The 16,335-nt window shown below is 36.2% G+C and overlaps 1 protein-coding gene and 1 long non-coding RNA gene across 4 annotated transcripts in view; both read left to right on the top strand.

The window, feature by feature from the left end:
- Positions 1 to 5,803, top strand: part of LOC131540141 (uncharacterized) — a 32,006-nt gene extending 26,203 nt beyond the window's left edge. For 2 of the 3 annotated variants that reach the window (XR_009271191.1, XR_009271190.1), the window contains one exon: positions 5,711 to 5,803. This is a non-coding gene — a long non-coding RNA (uncharacterized LOC131540141). Of the gene's footprint in view, positions 1 to 722; positions 806 to 5,710 lie in introns of those variants that run through there. The other variant, XR_009271193.1, reaches the window with a different exon arrangement.
- A 6,497-nt stretch (positions 5,804 to 12,300) lies between these two features.
- LOC131541171 (cytochrome c oxidase subunit 7C, mitochondrial) lies at positions 12,301 to 13,935 on the top strand. The gene is made up of 3 exons (XM_058776751.1): positions 12,301 to 12,503; positions 13,513 to 13,650; positions 13,850 to 13,935. The coding sequence occupies exons 1-2, from the start codon at positions 12,429 to 12,431 to the stop codon at positions 13,627 to 13,629; spliced, it is 192 nt and encodes a 63-aa protein (XP_058632734.1). The 5' UTR covers positions 12,301 to 12,428; the 3' UTR covers positions 13,630 to 13,650; positions 13,850 to 13,935.
- The last annotated feature ends 2,400 nt before the right edge of the window (positions 13,936 to 16,335 follow it).

Genomic DNA, 16,335 nt, shown 5'->3' with positions numbered 1-16,335 from the left:
ATTTGTATAGTTTGTTTCACATGCAGCTCAATGGACAGTAATCTTAAAGTCTGAACAATAAAACCCCATAGAAGCGAGTATTGTGATTCACAGTTAAACTTTTGACCTGACATGGGAGTAGTCCAGTATTAGTGTTACGTTATTATTGAAGCAGAAGTTTAAAGCAGTTCAGAAGATGTAGCTCTATCTGCATTAAAGTGAACAGATTGCGAAGCAAAACTAATGTTGCTTTGATAAATTATTCAAAGCTTTTGCTTACTTTTCTAAAATTACTTTTACGGAATGTCCTGTTTTCACTTTAAAGTGATAGTTCACCCCAAAACAAAATGCTAATTTCCTCATCCTCATGTTGATCCAAACCTGTTTGACTTTTCACAAAAGAAGATCTATTGAGGAACTGAAGCAACTACTTCACTGACAATGAAAAATGGGCTGGACTAAAATAACACTGAGACATTTTTCAGAATATCTTCTTTTGAAGAAAGTCATACAGATTTGGAACAGCATCACAGTGAGAATTTACATTTTGGGGAGAACTTTCCTTTTAAACTAGTGACTAAAAGACTCTCTTCTCTCTTTGACTGCAAGATGTAATGTGATTGACAGGGAAAAACAGAAGTTTTGATGCAAACTTCTCAAAGTGGCTGATTCAGCTTCAGCTCTGCTGCATTAAATACTGCATCAGCTGGCAATGGCCCTATCTAATTTGAGTTCTCCCATAGGACCAGGCTTCTGCCCTGCCTCGCTGCACCACTGTTCACTCCTTCCCAAAGGTTGAACGTGATGAAAGACCCCTCAGCCAGGGCCAGGTCCAGAAATCAACTTTAATCAATCCTTTTTTCTGTACTGCATCATTGTTATTCTATTGATGCAGGGTTGGATTTTCACAGGCTGTTGCAGTGGATTTTAACTGTGCAAAAAAAAAAAACACACACACAATGACCCTGTAATCTCCAGACTTTGATTATATTCATAAATTCATAGTTCCAGTAATTCCATTTAACTTGTGTTGGGGTTCACTCAGCATAGAGGAATATACCGTAATTTGAACAGCACAGCAGTATCATATAGAACAAAACTTTGTGAATTTTACACACTGGTGGTTTTCCACGGCCATGAACACTTTATGACCCTGCCTGCTGAACTCATGCGTGTCATGCGTGGCTTTGATATCTTCATGAAGTTGCAGATAGTTTCACAGAAGGGTGAATTTAAGATTGTTGGGCTGCAAGAAAGCAGAAAGTGCACAGTGTAAACAGAGAAAATGTTCACTTATGCATAAAACAGAAATAACTCTTGCCGATTGCTTTGATACATGACAGAAAGAAAGTGGCTTCTCAAAACTTTACTCCACAACGTTCTTTAAATTTAAATTAGTTTCCATACAGTACTGATGTGTCAAGATACAAGGTGATGTAAATATATGGATAAAGATACAGTGCATTTGAGACCTCTTTATAGAGTTTGACAGGTTTTTAAACATCTCTGGTAGCTTTGCACTCTGAAAGACATTGTTAGTAAGGTAAATTTGTGTGTGAAAATCAGAGATGCAAAGCTGGAGTCAAGAAAATTGTCATCACAGTCTAGCAGATTAATGTCAAACCAGGTCAAACCTTTCAAAATGAATTAGAACTCTGAAACTCATTTATATTGCACTGTTACTTCACATATAATTTCTTTGTCTGTGTCCACTCGGTGTCATTTGCAGGGCCGTCCTTTGGGTGGTGCAACTGGTGCAACTGGTGCAGTCGCACCGGGCCCCGCGCTGTGAGGGGGCCCCGCGGCGAACGGACTGAGAGAATATTCATTGTATGTGAACTACCCCTTTAAGAAAGCTAACACGGTCGTCTTTTGCTTACCACAGACTTAGAGAAGTCTCAAACTGTTGAGATTAAGTCATGGCCACAATGCTGCATCATTGATGTGAAGTTAGAGGAGGACTCATGAAATATTCCTGACCATAATGCTCAGGTGGCTCTAAGTTTAGTGACAGCCACAGACAGGTCTAAGAAGTGCTCGGCTACCCTGTGGGCCTGGGAACGCAAGACACAGAAAAGAAGTGACAGCCTATGCGAAGGACTACACTGGGCGTCCTCTCTGCTGAAGACGGCAAGTTCCGTCACGCTATGTAGCCAGATGCTTAAAGGACAACAGCATAGGAGTTTTGTCAACACTGAGTTCTCTTGGGGTGACATGCAGTTGTCTGCTTGTATGTTTCTTCCTTGGTGAAGTATCCAAACAGTCTTAGTTGTCAAACGGCAAGGAAGTCTGGATTTACACAGCATTAAGCCTGTTGATCCTCAAATCAAGTCCCCATTTTAATTTTTATCCTTTCAAATAGATTGAGCTTTCAGAAGGATCTCTCTAGCTGTAAATCTCTCTGTTCAAAGAAATGTGGTACTTTCATCCAAGATCTAAGTCCAGTACTTGCCTTGGTCACAAATTAAAATTCTAATTTTTTTTTTTTCTCCCCCATCAAGGAGGCATGCAAGTCTGTATATATTTATTGCACTGCCAACAAATTAAAACTTGAAATATGACTTGAAGTCATAAACACTGCACAAACTTTCATATCTAAATGCATGTACTTTGAATCCATTAATAAAGCAATTTTTACTTTTTTAAAAATCAAACAATTTATAACTAGCCAAAAGTCTTTAGCATACTTTTTCCATACATTATCATATTTGAAGTCCTCTAAAAAGGATCCAGTGTCCTTATGATTAATTCCAGACATTAATTTTGTTTCTATTTCAGCCAGTGTTTTAAATATTAATTTAACTGCATTAAGGTCCTGCCATATCTATCTATAAAGAGAATGTGACGGGCATCTTAAGTTCCCGCAGCTCCAAAGTAACTTCCTCTGGGTCCTGCGAGTTCAGAGTGTGAGCGTATGTGCACGCATTTGCCTTTGCCCTATTTACTTAAGAGAGCAGCTGTATGTGCAGGCCGGTGACTGCGGCTGAAGATGAATCTGTGTTTAAGCAGTCTATGAGGGGAGAGGGCAAAGAGTTGGCTAGTCACTTTAATGTTTAGTAGGGAGCCAGTGCTGTCATGGAGGTCATGCGGGTCTATTTTAATTTATTATTTTGGGGAGGTGAGCAAAAATTCAATTCTCAGTACACATTCACCTATGCATCTCTAAGGAGGTCTTTGGGTAATGCTGAATTCAGCTCGTGAATGGAATTCTCTTCCAGAATTGATTCCATGCTGTGACTTCATAAGAACATGATACAGTTTTACATTTATAGTAACAAAGTAACTATAGTAGTAACAAAATAAAGAGAAACAAAATTTAGGTAATAATAATAATTTTAAACTAAATGTTTTGAAAGAAGTCTCTTTCACTCACAAAGGGTGCATTTATTTTATTAAAGATATAGTAAAAACAGTAATATTGTGAAATATTAGTACAATTTAAAATAACTGTTTCTGTTTTACTCGAAACATTGATGCTTTTTTCCAGATTCTTTAAAGAATAGACAGTTCAAAAGAACAGCATTTATTTAAAATAGAAATCATTTGTAAAATGACTTTACTGTCATTTTGTCTTTACTGCCATAAAATGTCTTTAGTGATCAATTAAATTCATCCTTAATTCATTAAATTATTAAAAAAAATAAAAAAATAAAATAAATACTTACCCCAAACCTTTGAATGCTTACAAAAAAAGGTACAAAAGCTGTCACTGGGGCATTACCCTGTGTTTCAATGTCTAATATTCACCATTTAGGTATTAATATGTATCTTTAAGGTGCTTATATGCATCCTTTAGGGGTAAATGAGGTACAAAGGTTTATTTTTCGCAAGGGTGCTGCCCCAATGTACCTACTTTTCTACTTTACTTGTACCTACTTTTCTGAGAGCCTATCGTGGTTTCCACAAAACTTCTAAGCAGGTAAAAAAAGAAAATTCAACATTGTCAACATAAGAAATGTTTCTTAAGCAGCATATATACACATACACACACACACTATCTATCTATATCTATATACAGTAACATGGCTTGGAAATCTCGAGTATTGACTGGCATGCACAGCCCACACACTCAAAGCAGCTTCGCTTTGCTGCAAAAACATATCATATAACAAGCGAATATCAGCTCTCCGCTATGGCCACTTTTGGTTTATCATGGTCTAAACTTGCAGTGTATAAAATCATGGATGGCTCTTCTTGGCTTAAATCAATTTTGGGCAATGCATAAAAGAGATTTGGATGATAGATCCCATCACACAGGCTGCACTTTCACAGCAAAAAATGCGTGTGCATGTGATAAGACATCAAATGCACAGATGAAAGATCACGGAAAACACTTTCCGCTTTCATGATGCCTGAGTGTAGATTGCACATATCATCGACTCTGAGTGTCTGAAGCTCTGTCAGAGTAATCTTTGGCTTTATTTATTTTAAGACTAAAATATCAGCACACACCATCAAAATCTCATCAATCCTTCTTTGTTATTTATAATATTAATTTAAAAATATATACTTTAGTTTGGCTAACTGTCCAGTCTTAAACTGTCTGTTTGTTTTAAAGTGGTAGATAAATGTGTATGTTAATTTATGTATTAAATTTGAAGAACGCAGACATTAAATTGAAAAATTACAATTATCTGTCACCAAAATTATTTTTGCAAAAGTGCATTGACATCCCTGCCTATCAAGTGAGACCAGGCTAGTTTTTCAGTTCAGGGTTTAATTAATGGCCTGTAGACCTTGTCTTAAACGTCTAGCTTGACTGACTCTGCTGATGCTTCCAGGAGGTCTGGAGGGGCAAACTGTCTTCGAAAATAACAGACATTATCTGCTTCTACATTTAAATGCTGAAAGTCTCTTCTCTAGAGAGGAATTTCCATGCAGGTTGGTGAGACACTCAAGAGATGTGAAATAGACTCAGCCTGTCATGAATGGTTAAGAATTGCGGTTTAAAAAACTGAGGTTTTTTTTGTTGTTGTTGTTTTTTTGGCTTTTACTTTATGTACAGAATACAGTATTTGCTTTGATGCCACACTTATGCTATACTACCAAAACCCCTTTAAAATGTAATTTAAAATGTACGCCTCTTCTCTTCTTGGGAAAATGGTCCAAAAATATTGATGACTATCCATGCTTGCTTGATTGGACGGAATATGTTGCAGGATTTCCTACTTTAATTTTTAGAGTGCCTCGGGAGACATAGATAATAGGAGTTATTCCTTTTGGCAGAATAGGGCTATAGGGGACTTTTAGGCACATTCTGATTTGGGAAGTTTGATCCCTGGCAGAGAGGCAGAGTCTGCACAACACTGCTCCCTGCAGGCCTTCAGATCAACAGCCAGAAGATTAGATGAAAGCCACCTCATGTTGAGCTGAAGTCTGTCTTGTCCTGAGGTCAACAGAGGAAAGATTGACTGATTCACAATCTGCTTGCATATTTAAGGCATCAGTTCCTGCCAATAAATACCTTAAAAATTGGTTTAGCATTAAGCTTTTGCATCATGAGACATTATATCTTTCAGTAAAGGTGTATTAGTGAGTTCCAGTGATGCTCACTTATTGCTAGTGAAGATCACAGGTCGGTCCAAACACTCCATGTGTTATTCATAGCACACTGTAAACAAATTCTGATATCTAGTAATCATAGATGCTCTTGGAAAAACACTGTAAACAGAGCAGTTCTATAAATCGATCCTGATCTCACAGGAATGTAACACTTTCTTTTATCCTGCAGTCTCTGCTCGGTTGTGGGCGAAGAGAAACCTAAGAAGTCCTTGCTTTTCCAGTTCATTCAGTCAGAGCCAAGGTCTATTTTCCTGCTGGGATCTGGTGAGCAGTAAACACAGGCTATTCTACCTTATTCCATGTTAAAGATTAATATTTATCCACATGTGGTCTTGTTGCCCTGGGTTTACACCTGCGTCATTAATACATTCACGTTCACTTTGTGTTTTTGTGTGGTGCATGGTAGAGAGAGAAACATTAATGAGAGGAATGTGCAACAGAGCTGCTTTTAAAAAAGTGTTACTAAATTGAATATGTCCTTTAAAAACCATAAATTATAAAACAGTTCAATCTATTTTACGTTTTACGCACCATTTACACGTGGTAGGGAGAAGGTGTACATTTCTTTCGTACCAACTAACATTTTGAAAATACGAACACTTTCATGAATCCGAAGATTTGCGTCAGAACAGCTTTACTGACGATTTACATGCACAAAAAAAAAAATTTCTGCTCGTGTTTCATGAATGAGGCCCATTGTTTCCATTTAAATAAGCCTAAATTAGAGTAAGGTAAAGGGGGTTTGCTGTAATTTATCCAGCCTGTTCAAATTTCTGTTTTTAGAATTGAAACTCAGCCTGAGAAATTTGTATCTGGACTCATAGCTCTCTAAGCCCAGGCCTTGAGGTAGAAAAGAAACCTTTCATCACTCGTCTCTAACCTTGGGAAACAACAGATAAAGATGTCACTTTAAGCTTCCACCAAAAGGAAAAGTCACCTGATAAAGTATGCAATCTGTCTGCCTCTGGAGAAAAACAGAGGACGTTAAAACCAATCTCAGCCCACTGCATTCTTCCCACTATGAACATAATCTTTTCAGCACAGAAATGTCAGCTGCAACGATGCACGACATGTTAGCTGGTGGCACAGCTGCCAAAGCAAACTGATAAATTGATTAACATCTTTTGCCTAAAGTTACAGCTCATTTTGAATAGGGAACACGTCTGCTCTGACAGGTGAGGTCGCCCCAGTAGTTTACAGTGTTGAGTGCATTTATTAAAGACAGGCAAATGCACATTAAGGTTATTTGTACCAGATTGCATCATACTGTTTGTCTCTTGTCTCTTTTCACATGAGCAAATTTACATAGTCAATGAGCTCTGAATTATTTATTCAAGAAAATGTCTTTACTTTAGCAACACAGAATCCATCAACACAAGGTGCCGCAGATGGGTAAAATATAAAGTACTAACAAACAGAAAGAAAAATAATGCAATAGAAAATTACATACATTCCAAACACATCGTTATAGAGTGCAACAGTCTGGAAATAAAAATCCCATTCATTTCTCTATAGGGGAATTGATTTTTAATGATAAGATAGACTAAGATAGAGCTACTGTGAGCTACGAGGTTGTTATTCGTTGATATACAATTTTGTTGAAACCATCAGCCTGAATAAATTCAAAATGCGTTTTAAATAATCATGTTTAACAGCAGAATTATAGTCAATAAATAAATAAATACATTGCCAATCATCCTGCAATAAATATCCATCAATCAGAGAATCGCAAAAGATAATTGTCCCACAAACCATGATCCATGGCTATCTAATCCCATGAAGCAAAAATAAATAAAAACTTTTTAAAAAGCTATTAAACGATTAAAAAAATATATATATATATATATATATATATATATATATATATATATATATATATATATATATATATATATATACATATATATATATATATACAGGTACTGGTCATATAATTAGAATATCATCAAAAGTTGATTTATTTCACTAATTCCATTCAAAAGGTGAAACTCGTATATTATATTCATTCATTACACACAGACTGATATATTTCAAATGTTTATTTCTTTTAATTTTGATGATTAGAGCTTACAGCTCATGAAAGTCAAAAATCAGTATCTCAAAATATTAGAATATTTACATTTGAGTTTGAATAAATGACCATCCCTACAGTATAAATTCTGGGTATCTCTTGTTCTTTGAAACCACAATAATGGGGAAGACTGCTGACTTGGCAATGATCCAGAAGACGAACATTGACACCCTCCACAAAGAGGGTAAGTCACAGAAGGTCATTACTGAAAGGTGTGGCTGTTTACAGAGTGCTGTATCAAAGCATATTAAATGCAAAGTTGACTGGAAGGAAGAATTTGGGTAGGAAAATGTGCACAAGCAACAGGGATGACCGCAAGCTTGAGAATACAGTCAAGCAAAGCCGATTCAAACACTTGTGAGAGCTTCACAAGGAGTGAACTGAAGCTGGAGTCAGTGCATCAAGAGTCACCGAGCTCAGACGTCTTCAGGAAAAGGGCTACCAAGCCACTTCTGAACCAGAGACAACGTCAGAAGCGTCTTAACTGGGCTGTGGAGAAAAAGAACTGGACTGTTGCTCAGTGGTCCAAAGTCCTCTTTTCAGATGAAAGTAAATTTTACATTTGATTTGGAAATCAAGGTCCAGAGTCTGAAGGAAGAGTGGAGAGGCACAGAATCCATGTTGCTTGAAGTCCAGTGTGAAGTTTCCACAGTCTGTGATGATTTGGGCTGCCATGTCATCTGCTGGTGTTGGTCCACTGTGTTTTCTGATGTCCACAGTCAACACAGCCATCTACCAGGAAATTTTAGAGCACTTCATGCTTCCTTCTGTTGACAAGCTTTATGAAGATGCTGATTTCATTTTCCAGCAGGACTTGGTACCTGCCCACACTGCCAAAGGAACCAAAAGCTGGTTCAATGACCATAGTGTTACTGTGCTTGATTGGCCAGCAAACTCGCCTGACCTGAACCCCATAGAGAATCTATGGGGTATTGTCAAGAGGAAGATGAGAGACACCAGACCCAACAATGCAGATGAGCTGAAGGCCACTATCAGAGCAACCTGGGCTCTCATAACACCTGAGCAGTGCCACAGACTGATTGAACACTCGTCCGAAAGTCCAGTAGGCCAATAATATAAAAAAATATGAAGATTAATAGACACAATTTTTTTATCTTAAAAGTTTACATCCTCTTGGTATGAATGAAGAATTGTCTTTGAATTGTTTTTTATAATAATTTAAGTATATGGGGTGGGACTCCAAAGAGTGTGTTTACTTATTGTATATAAAAAAAAATAATAAATTTTTTTATTATTTGTGTACTCTTTTGATATATTTATATATGGAGCATTTTGAACGTATTGGGATATGTGTGTTTGGCAGATATATATTTTTTGTATGGTAATGGGCTAAATGGTTTAATGAGCGCAGCTGTGTGTCTGGTAGCACATGGGACTGAGGAAGGGGTAATACCAGAAAACGTTTTGCACTGTTGCACCTTTGCACTTTTTATGACCTCTGAGTAATAAATGATAAGCCTTTTTGGGCTATTTAGATGAGTGCTGATCTTCTTGGTCTATTAATCTATATACATGACCAACATACTTAAAATAGTTTTACATTTATCCAGTGTTTTTATTGCAATTATGCCCTTTAGAGTGTTTCATGGGGTTGTAGTTGTAGTTGTAGTCTTTTAATGACAAGTAATCCAACACAGGAAGACATATAGACACAACAGCAGACAAACAATCAGGGGAGAACACAGGACTTATAAACAGGGAAAGTAATCAGGAAGAACTGAAACAGGTGCGGAGTAATTAATCAGAAACCATGGAAACTAATAATTAGAACAGGAACTAAACCAAGTAAGGACAAACAGGAACTAAACGGGAACACACACACGTGACACATATGGTTTCCAGAACCAAGGCCACTGAAAAAAAATCTGTGATAACTGTTATAAAACTTCAGACAGACACTTCTCTTTGTACAATGATGACCAGGCAATTATACTTGATACATTTACCTGTCAATCAGAAGATGAACAGCTTTAAAGATGTCATCTTGCTTGATTTTTGGAGCTACTGTATAACTTTTTAGTCACTTTATTTCCCCTTTTCTTCATATACCTTTTAAGGTTTGACTAAGCAGTTGTCAATAAATTTTGTTCTCAGTTTGCACTTTTCCATTAATGGACTGCCTGCAGTGAACACACAACATGATTTCGGACAGTTATTTTAGTGATGTAGCCTTTTTCAGAGAGTACCATCATTTATACATATATCTACATATATATCTTCTATGTAAAAAAAAAAAAAAAACTGTTACACTACTACAGCACCTAGTAATACATTCAAATCAATCTGAAACTTGGCCCTCATTACACAATGGTGTATTAAAACATATATATAATAACAATAAAAAATAATAATTCAATGACAGCAAGGTCTTTAAAAAAATGCTTATAAATATAAATAGTTTGTTATGGGAATAACTGATACTTATTTATTTACTGCCTTGAGGTTAATGGTAGTTCAGAGCAGATGCATTACCCTGAATCCTTCATTATTTTAACCATTTGCTGAGTGACAGCAGAGACAGGTGGTTGCTGCCCAGGTTAAGGCCTTTTGCTGATGGATGCAGCATCAGTGAGGAGGGCAGGCAACTATGTGTCATGAAAACCAAACATGCATACTCAAACACCCGGGATAACATATTCAAATACGCTGCGGCTATGGGACAAACAAGCTGTCGTGACAAGAAAATTCTTATAAGGCTGAGGGGCTGAGAAGGTGAAACAGTCAGTTGCTAATCATGTTTTTCACAGTGGAAAAAAGTTTGAGTTGCATTTCTAATATACTTGACTTGCACCTCTATTCTGTTCATTTTGACCAGTGACCTAGATTCTTCTGTCATGTTCCCCAAGACTGAAGCAAAATTAAATGTATGAAGGAAAAAAAAAATTGCTTAAAGACTCATTTAACACCATTTGGTGCAGATCTAAAAAGCTAAAACCTACATATGATATTTTGAAAAGATTATTTGGTTAGTCTATTTGTGTCAAATGGAGAAAAATCTCTGAGATGAAAGAAAATGCTAAAATCTAATTGCAAGACTTGGAGAGCTGTTCTCCTTGACATGAAAGAAATGAAAAGCATAAATTTTTTATAGTCTTCCCCATCTTAGAGTGAATGAATGTATTGAACAACAGCCGAATATAGCCCAAAATCATTTTCATTGTCGTTACTGCACATTCTTTATATCTATTGCATAAACCAAGGGCAACAGAGCACAGCAGGGAACGCGTGTTTCTCTGTGTCACTCTTCCATTGCATTGAGGACCTGTGAGTAAATATGAAAAATAACCAAGAATATTTAATGATTATATTAACTTAAATTGCCCAGAATTCACGCAGGGGCATCTAATACTGTTGTTTCACTTAAATAATCACACTGTGAGCTACCTAAAGATGAATTAGATATTCTCCAGCAAAAAGTGATTCGGTCCTAAATTATTTACTGCTGTAAACTTTTTACGCCACACAAATGTAAGTGGGTCCATAATGGCAGTTTTATCAAAGCCTGCTGCTAGGACAGCTCCTTTGAAGTGAACTATAATGAAATTCAAGTATTAGAATAAATGTTTCACATGCAGTTGTTTACACTAAAAGCTAGGTTCAAAGAACAGTTCAAGAGTTCCACTCAACCTGCCCCAAATATACTTGCCTGAACTTTTTTAGTTGGATTTGTGTTTAATTTGGGTTGGAAGTTGGAATTAAACTTTGCAGGACATCGGCCCTCCAGAAGCATGGTTGGCATCCCTTACCTAGTGCCACACATTCACAGAAAATAGCTTACTTACACATTACAATATAAGGTGGATACATGTGACTGAAACTGCAATATGTTTGATAATGAACTTACCTAAAGATCATTGAAAAATTATGTTTTATATCTGCATGCATCCATTATTAAAATAATTCTGATATATCCACCATGTTGGCATTGTCAACTGACCAATTGTGTCAGTTCACCATTCATCTCACATGGCCTTATTGGATATGAGAGTGTCCATCGGATGCCCATTCAAAAATCTAGGCGAAGCTGTAAATTTCACGTAGGCTACTGTTTCATAAATATTAAGGATTCTGACATAAGACTCCTCATGTGTACTGCTTTTCACATTCTGTAGGCTATGTGGAGCACGGATGCAAGGTATGACTCTTATTATTCCGTAGAATGCACAGGTGATTTTTTGAGTGTCCTGTCAATTATTTTCATAATAATGAAAGTGAATGACAATTGTAGTAATAATAATAGAGCAATGAAGAATCTTACTAGTAGGCTTTCACAAGGATTTCATAATATAACTGATTGCTTGTCACAGAAAAAAAAAAAAAAAATTCAATACAAGCTCTATTGAAAGCTAGATTTTTGTACACATCATTTATAATAATATGAAGGACAAATGCAATGATTGCATCAAAAGCAACATGTTGCTTCTATGGTGGGGGAAATATCTGTGGTAGGATATAGAGGCTAACTATAAGCTCAGCTACTTATACGTTACAACAGAAAAGAAAATCACCAAACTTATAGCAAAATTATATGGATATTGATTAAGTCAAGTCTTCGCTATTCTCGCGAAATTCACTATGTTTTGTCTCAGTGTACGTGACTTTTGAGACGTCTGCCTTAAAAACTACATTTCCCATAATAACTCGCGGCGTGACTGTGACTGTGACGTTACCCACAAGGCTGTTCGTCCTCTATTTCCAGGCAGGAAGGTCGTTGAGAGTCAGACCAAACAACTTTTACTGATCTTCTTTTTGGTCAAACTCAGGTCAAGCAGATCTCACACTTCAGCGGTAAACGATGCTCGGACAAGCCGTGCGACGCTTCGCCACCTCTGCGGTTCGCTCCAGTCACTATGCGGAGGGACCAGGAAAGGTGAGCAGATTTTAGGATATGAGCAAAAATAAGTCGCTTCTTGTTTAAAGCTTCAGCGTCTATATGATTGATCGGCACAGGCCTTGTGTTCGCCTGAAGCCCGACCGGATGTCGTTTTAAGTGTTTAGTAAAAAGTGATCAGTTTGATGTGTGCATAGCTGTGGTTACGCTTATATAAATGAACGTATTAAGCTGTTAAACAGGGATTGTGATGGACCTGCAAGGGAGCATTGCAGTAACGTTAGTGTCTTTATTTTAGCTTAGCTTAGCTTAGCTTAGCATAGCATAGCTGATAAGGCCACTGCGTCTCTCTACGTTAACTGTATATTTTACGTGAAGGGTAACCCTCAATGGTTTTCAATTTGAATGCATTCATATGCTTTAATTATTGAGTCAGTTAGGTTCTATTTTAATGAAATTACGGTGCAATGGTGTTTAATGCCCTTGCATTGGCAATAGTGCACCTGCTACTTGATATTTTACACGGATCCCACAGTCATGGAAATGAGTTGTATTAAATAATGGTCAATTAAAGAGATAATATATTTTTATAGTTCTGTTTAACTCCTAAATATGTCAGTTAGCTTTAAACTGGTCTTTGTCTGTCTGTCTATGTATCTGTCTTTATCTATCTATCTGTCTATCTATCTATCTATCTAGTGGCAACTGCAAGTATTCTAGAAAAGTTACGGACATTTTTTGAACTAAGGGTATGGGAACTCTTGTATGAACAGCCAGTACAAAATTTCTAATTTCAGCAGTAATTTTCTAATTAAGTCGAGTTTTATTCATTTATGAATGTAGTGTAAAAATAGATGCAGTGACGGCAAATGACTGGAAATTCATATCATGGAAATTCATTAGTCAGAAACTGTCAGATCCCTGTTTATAATCACTTGAGAATCGACTTGGACCTTGTTGAATGTAATTCATTTGATGAAAGCATGTTTTTAATTACAAAATCAATAAGGTCATAGCATAATTCTGAAATTTATTTTCATTTTTGCAGAACTTGCCATTCTCTATAGAGAACAAGTGGAGGCTTCTTGGCATGATGGTGCTGTTCTTTGGCAGTGGATTCGCCTTCCCGTTTCTTGTTGTCAGGCATCAGATCCTGAAGAAGTGAAGCTCCTACCAGTCACACATTGTAAGTAACTCCATATTACACATTCTGAGCACATGTGCTTCACGGCTTGTCTCTAAATGACCTTTAATGCTCTTTATCTTCATTAAAATTTGAACACAAAATGTGAACCATTGCAAGCAATAACCACTTAATAATTTAGGATGTCATTTTTTAAAATTCTCTGCTTACATTGCTCCTCTGTGTTTTGTTTTGTTTTTAGGTCAGTGTGATTCTTGTGCAACACAGCTCTCAGTTTCTTCTGGTGTGGATCCTGTAATGTTATTGTAAATAAAATGACCAATTACATTGCTATGTTTTTCTCATTCTTTATTTCATGCTTTCCTGAAACTTAAAAGCATAGGCTTAAATTACGTAAATGAAATTCTCCGGTTACACTTTATTTTAAGGTGTCCTGGCTGAGAATTTTATATATATATATATATATATATATATATATATATATATATATATATATATATATATATATATATATATATAATACATGCATACATATACACACTATATGGTTAGGTTTAGAATTAGGGTTTGTTTTAGGGTTACTTGCATGTAATTGTGCATAATTAATTGTTATAATAATGGTACGGACATGCAACGTGCAACAAGGACACCTTAAAATAAAGTGTTACCGATTCTCCTTATAAATGTATACTTGGATTGAATCTTTCCAGAGTCTGTTACATTTTATTTATCCATTGAACAAAACTTACTTAAATTTATTAAATTCTGTTGTACGATAAAATGTTCACTTAAACACTGATATGATGTTTACTATAAAGTGTTCTCTTAAAGCAATAGTTTACCCAAAAAAGAAAATTGTTCATGTACTCATCCTCCACTTGTTTTAAACCTGTATGAGTTTCAGCTGACGGTAGCCATTGACTTCCATAGTATTTTTTCCATGCTACGGAAGTCAAAGGCTGTCAACTGTTTGGTTATCGACATTCTTCAAAATATATTTTTTGCTCAACAATAGAAAGAATCTCATGCAGGTTTTTGGGGGAGGGGGGGGTGAACTATCCCTTTAAATGTTATAGAAATATAATAACATGAAAAAGCTGTAAAATATCAGAAGTTCACAGCTTTTGCACTCTCTCTTTTATTCACATACGGGACTCCAGGAAAGTTCTCACTTAATGAGAATGAAATACATTCTACAACAGTGTGATTACAATGTAAAGATTATTAAAATGACAGCGTCAGCCGGGATTCTAGACATGCGCTGAGAAGTCATTCACTAACAGCTGTAAAGGCATTTGGAAGGGTGTTGTTTTCCCTCTACAATTCTCAGCTTTATGCCACTGCTGCTGATTTCGTATATGAACCCATTATAGTTCAATTAACCTTCTACTGCCAAAAGCTATAAATATCTAGGAACAAAAAAAAAACAGGGAGGGAGACTTGCAAAGTGACAGGGTAATATTGGAAAAGAACTGGCATTAAAAAAAATTATTTCACTGGGAACTGGCTCACTCAAGTTTTGTGTTCATCATTCAAGGGAATGTGGCTTGCCAATTTTTTAGAAGACCAAAGGTCTAAGCAGTTATAAGACTGAGAAGCAAGCAGTAAAACTAGCTTGTTATAAACCATTCAGACCATACTGTTCATATATAATTTGGTTGCTTAATAAATTCAGCTATTTTTCACTGCACAGATTCACATGGAAATGTCATTATTCGACATCCACATTACAGTTGGTTTGTAATGTCCAGTATCTTTATTTAAATCTTTCCTTAAGCAATTTTAAATAAATGCAGTATCTCTCCCACTCAGAAAACTGATCTAAAACTTGTAAGATCAGCACTATTTTTCTATTTTAATGTTTGATATAGGCCACTTGAATAAGAATAAACGGTATTGATACTACTTTTACATATTCACTTTGAAGTGTATTTTTGTCATATGGCTTAGACTTTTGTTTTATGTTGTGAACATGTTATCTCTACAGTTAGTGTGACTTTGAAAGACCTTTTAGCGTTTTGGCTTAGTGTAAGCGTTTATGTCTCACTGTAACACTACGTCCTTGAACAAAGATGCTATCTTTGTCAGTGCCAGAATGCTAAGGTCAAACAGAACAGGCCGTTAAAAACCAGCCATCCCTAAATCAAAGTCTGCCAGATTGTATGATAACTCTCCCTTGGACACAGGCCCTGATTAAAACAAAGCAGCACCATTAAAAATCAATTCCATAATTGTATATTAATGTTTAATGATTTTGGACCGTCATGCAGCACTATAAAGTTAATGTACCATCAAATTTGCCATAAGCAATGAAAGCGAAGGCAACAATAAACTGCGTGCGTTAATTTTGGATGAATTTGTATTTGCTCCTGAATAGAATGTTAAATTCTAGTCTGTTTAATGGAAAGCTACCATTGTACCTCTGCGCTCTGTATATCTCATTTAAGCTAAGATGTCTGAATGGGTCTAACTTTTTAGTTTAATTGCTGAACTAATGAGCTACTTTTAATTATCTCAAGTCTCACTCATTCTCTCTGTGTCCCCTGGCTGTTTAATGGCTGTTAGTTTGCATTTGGCTATACCGTGACTTTCAATGGAGAATAGACGTACATATTGGGTTTGGACTATGCACATACCGTCCAAATGTGGGAAAGATGCCTTCAAGATTTCTGTACTTACTTGAAAGGATATCCTATGGCTTAAAGTGTAGATGTAAAGAAAATGTAA

This window comes from Onychostoma macrolepis, chromosome 05 (genome assembly GCF_012432095.1).
Source record: "Onychostoma macrolepis isolate SWU-2019 chromosome 05, ASM1243209v1, whole genome shotgun sequence".
NCBI lineage: Eukaryota > Metazoa > Chordata > Actinopteri > Cypriniformes > Cyprinidae > Onychostoma > Onychostoma macrolepis.
Note: the sequence above shows the minus strand (reverse complement) of the source record. Positions and strands in the feature narration are given on the sequence as shown.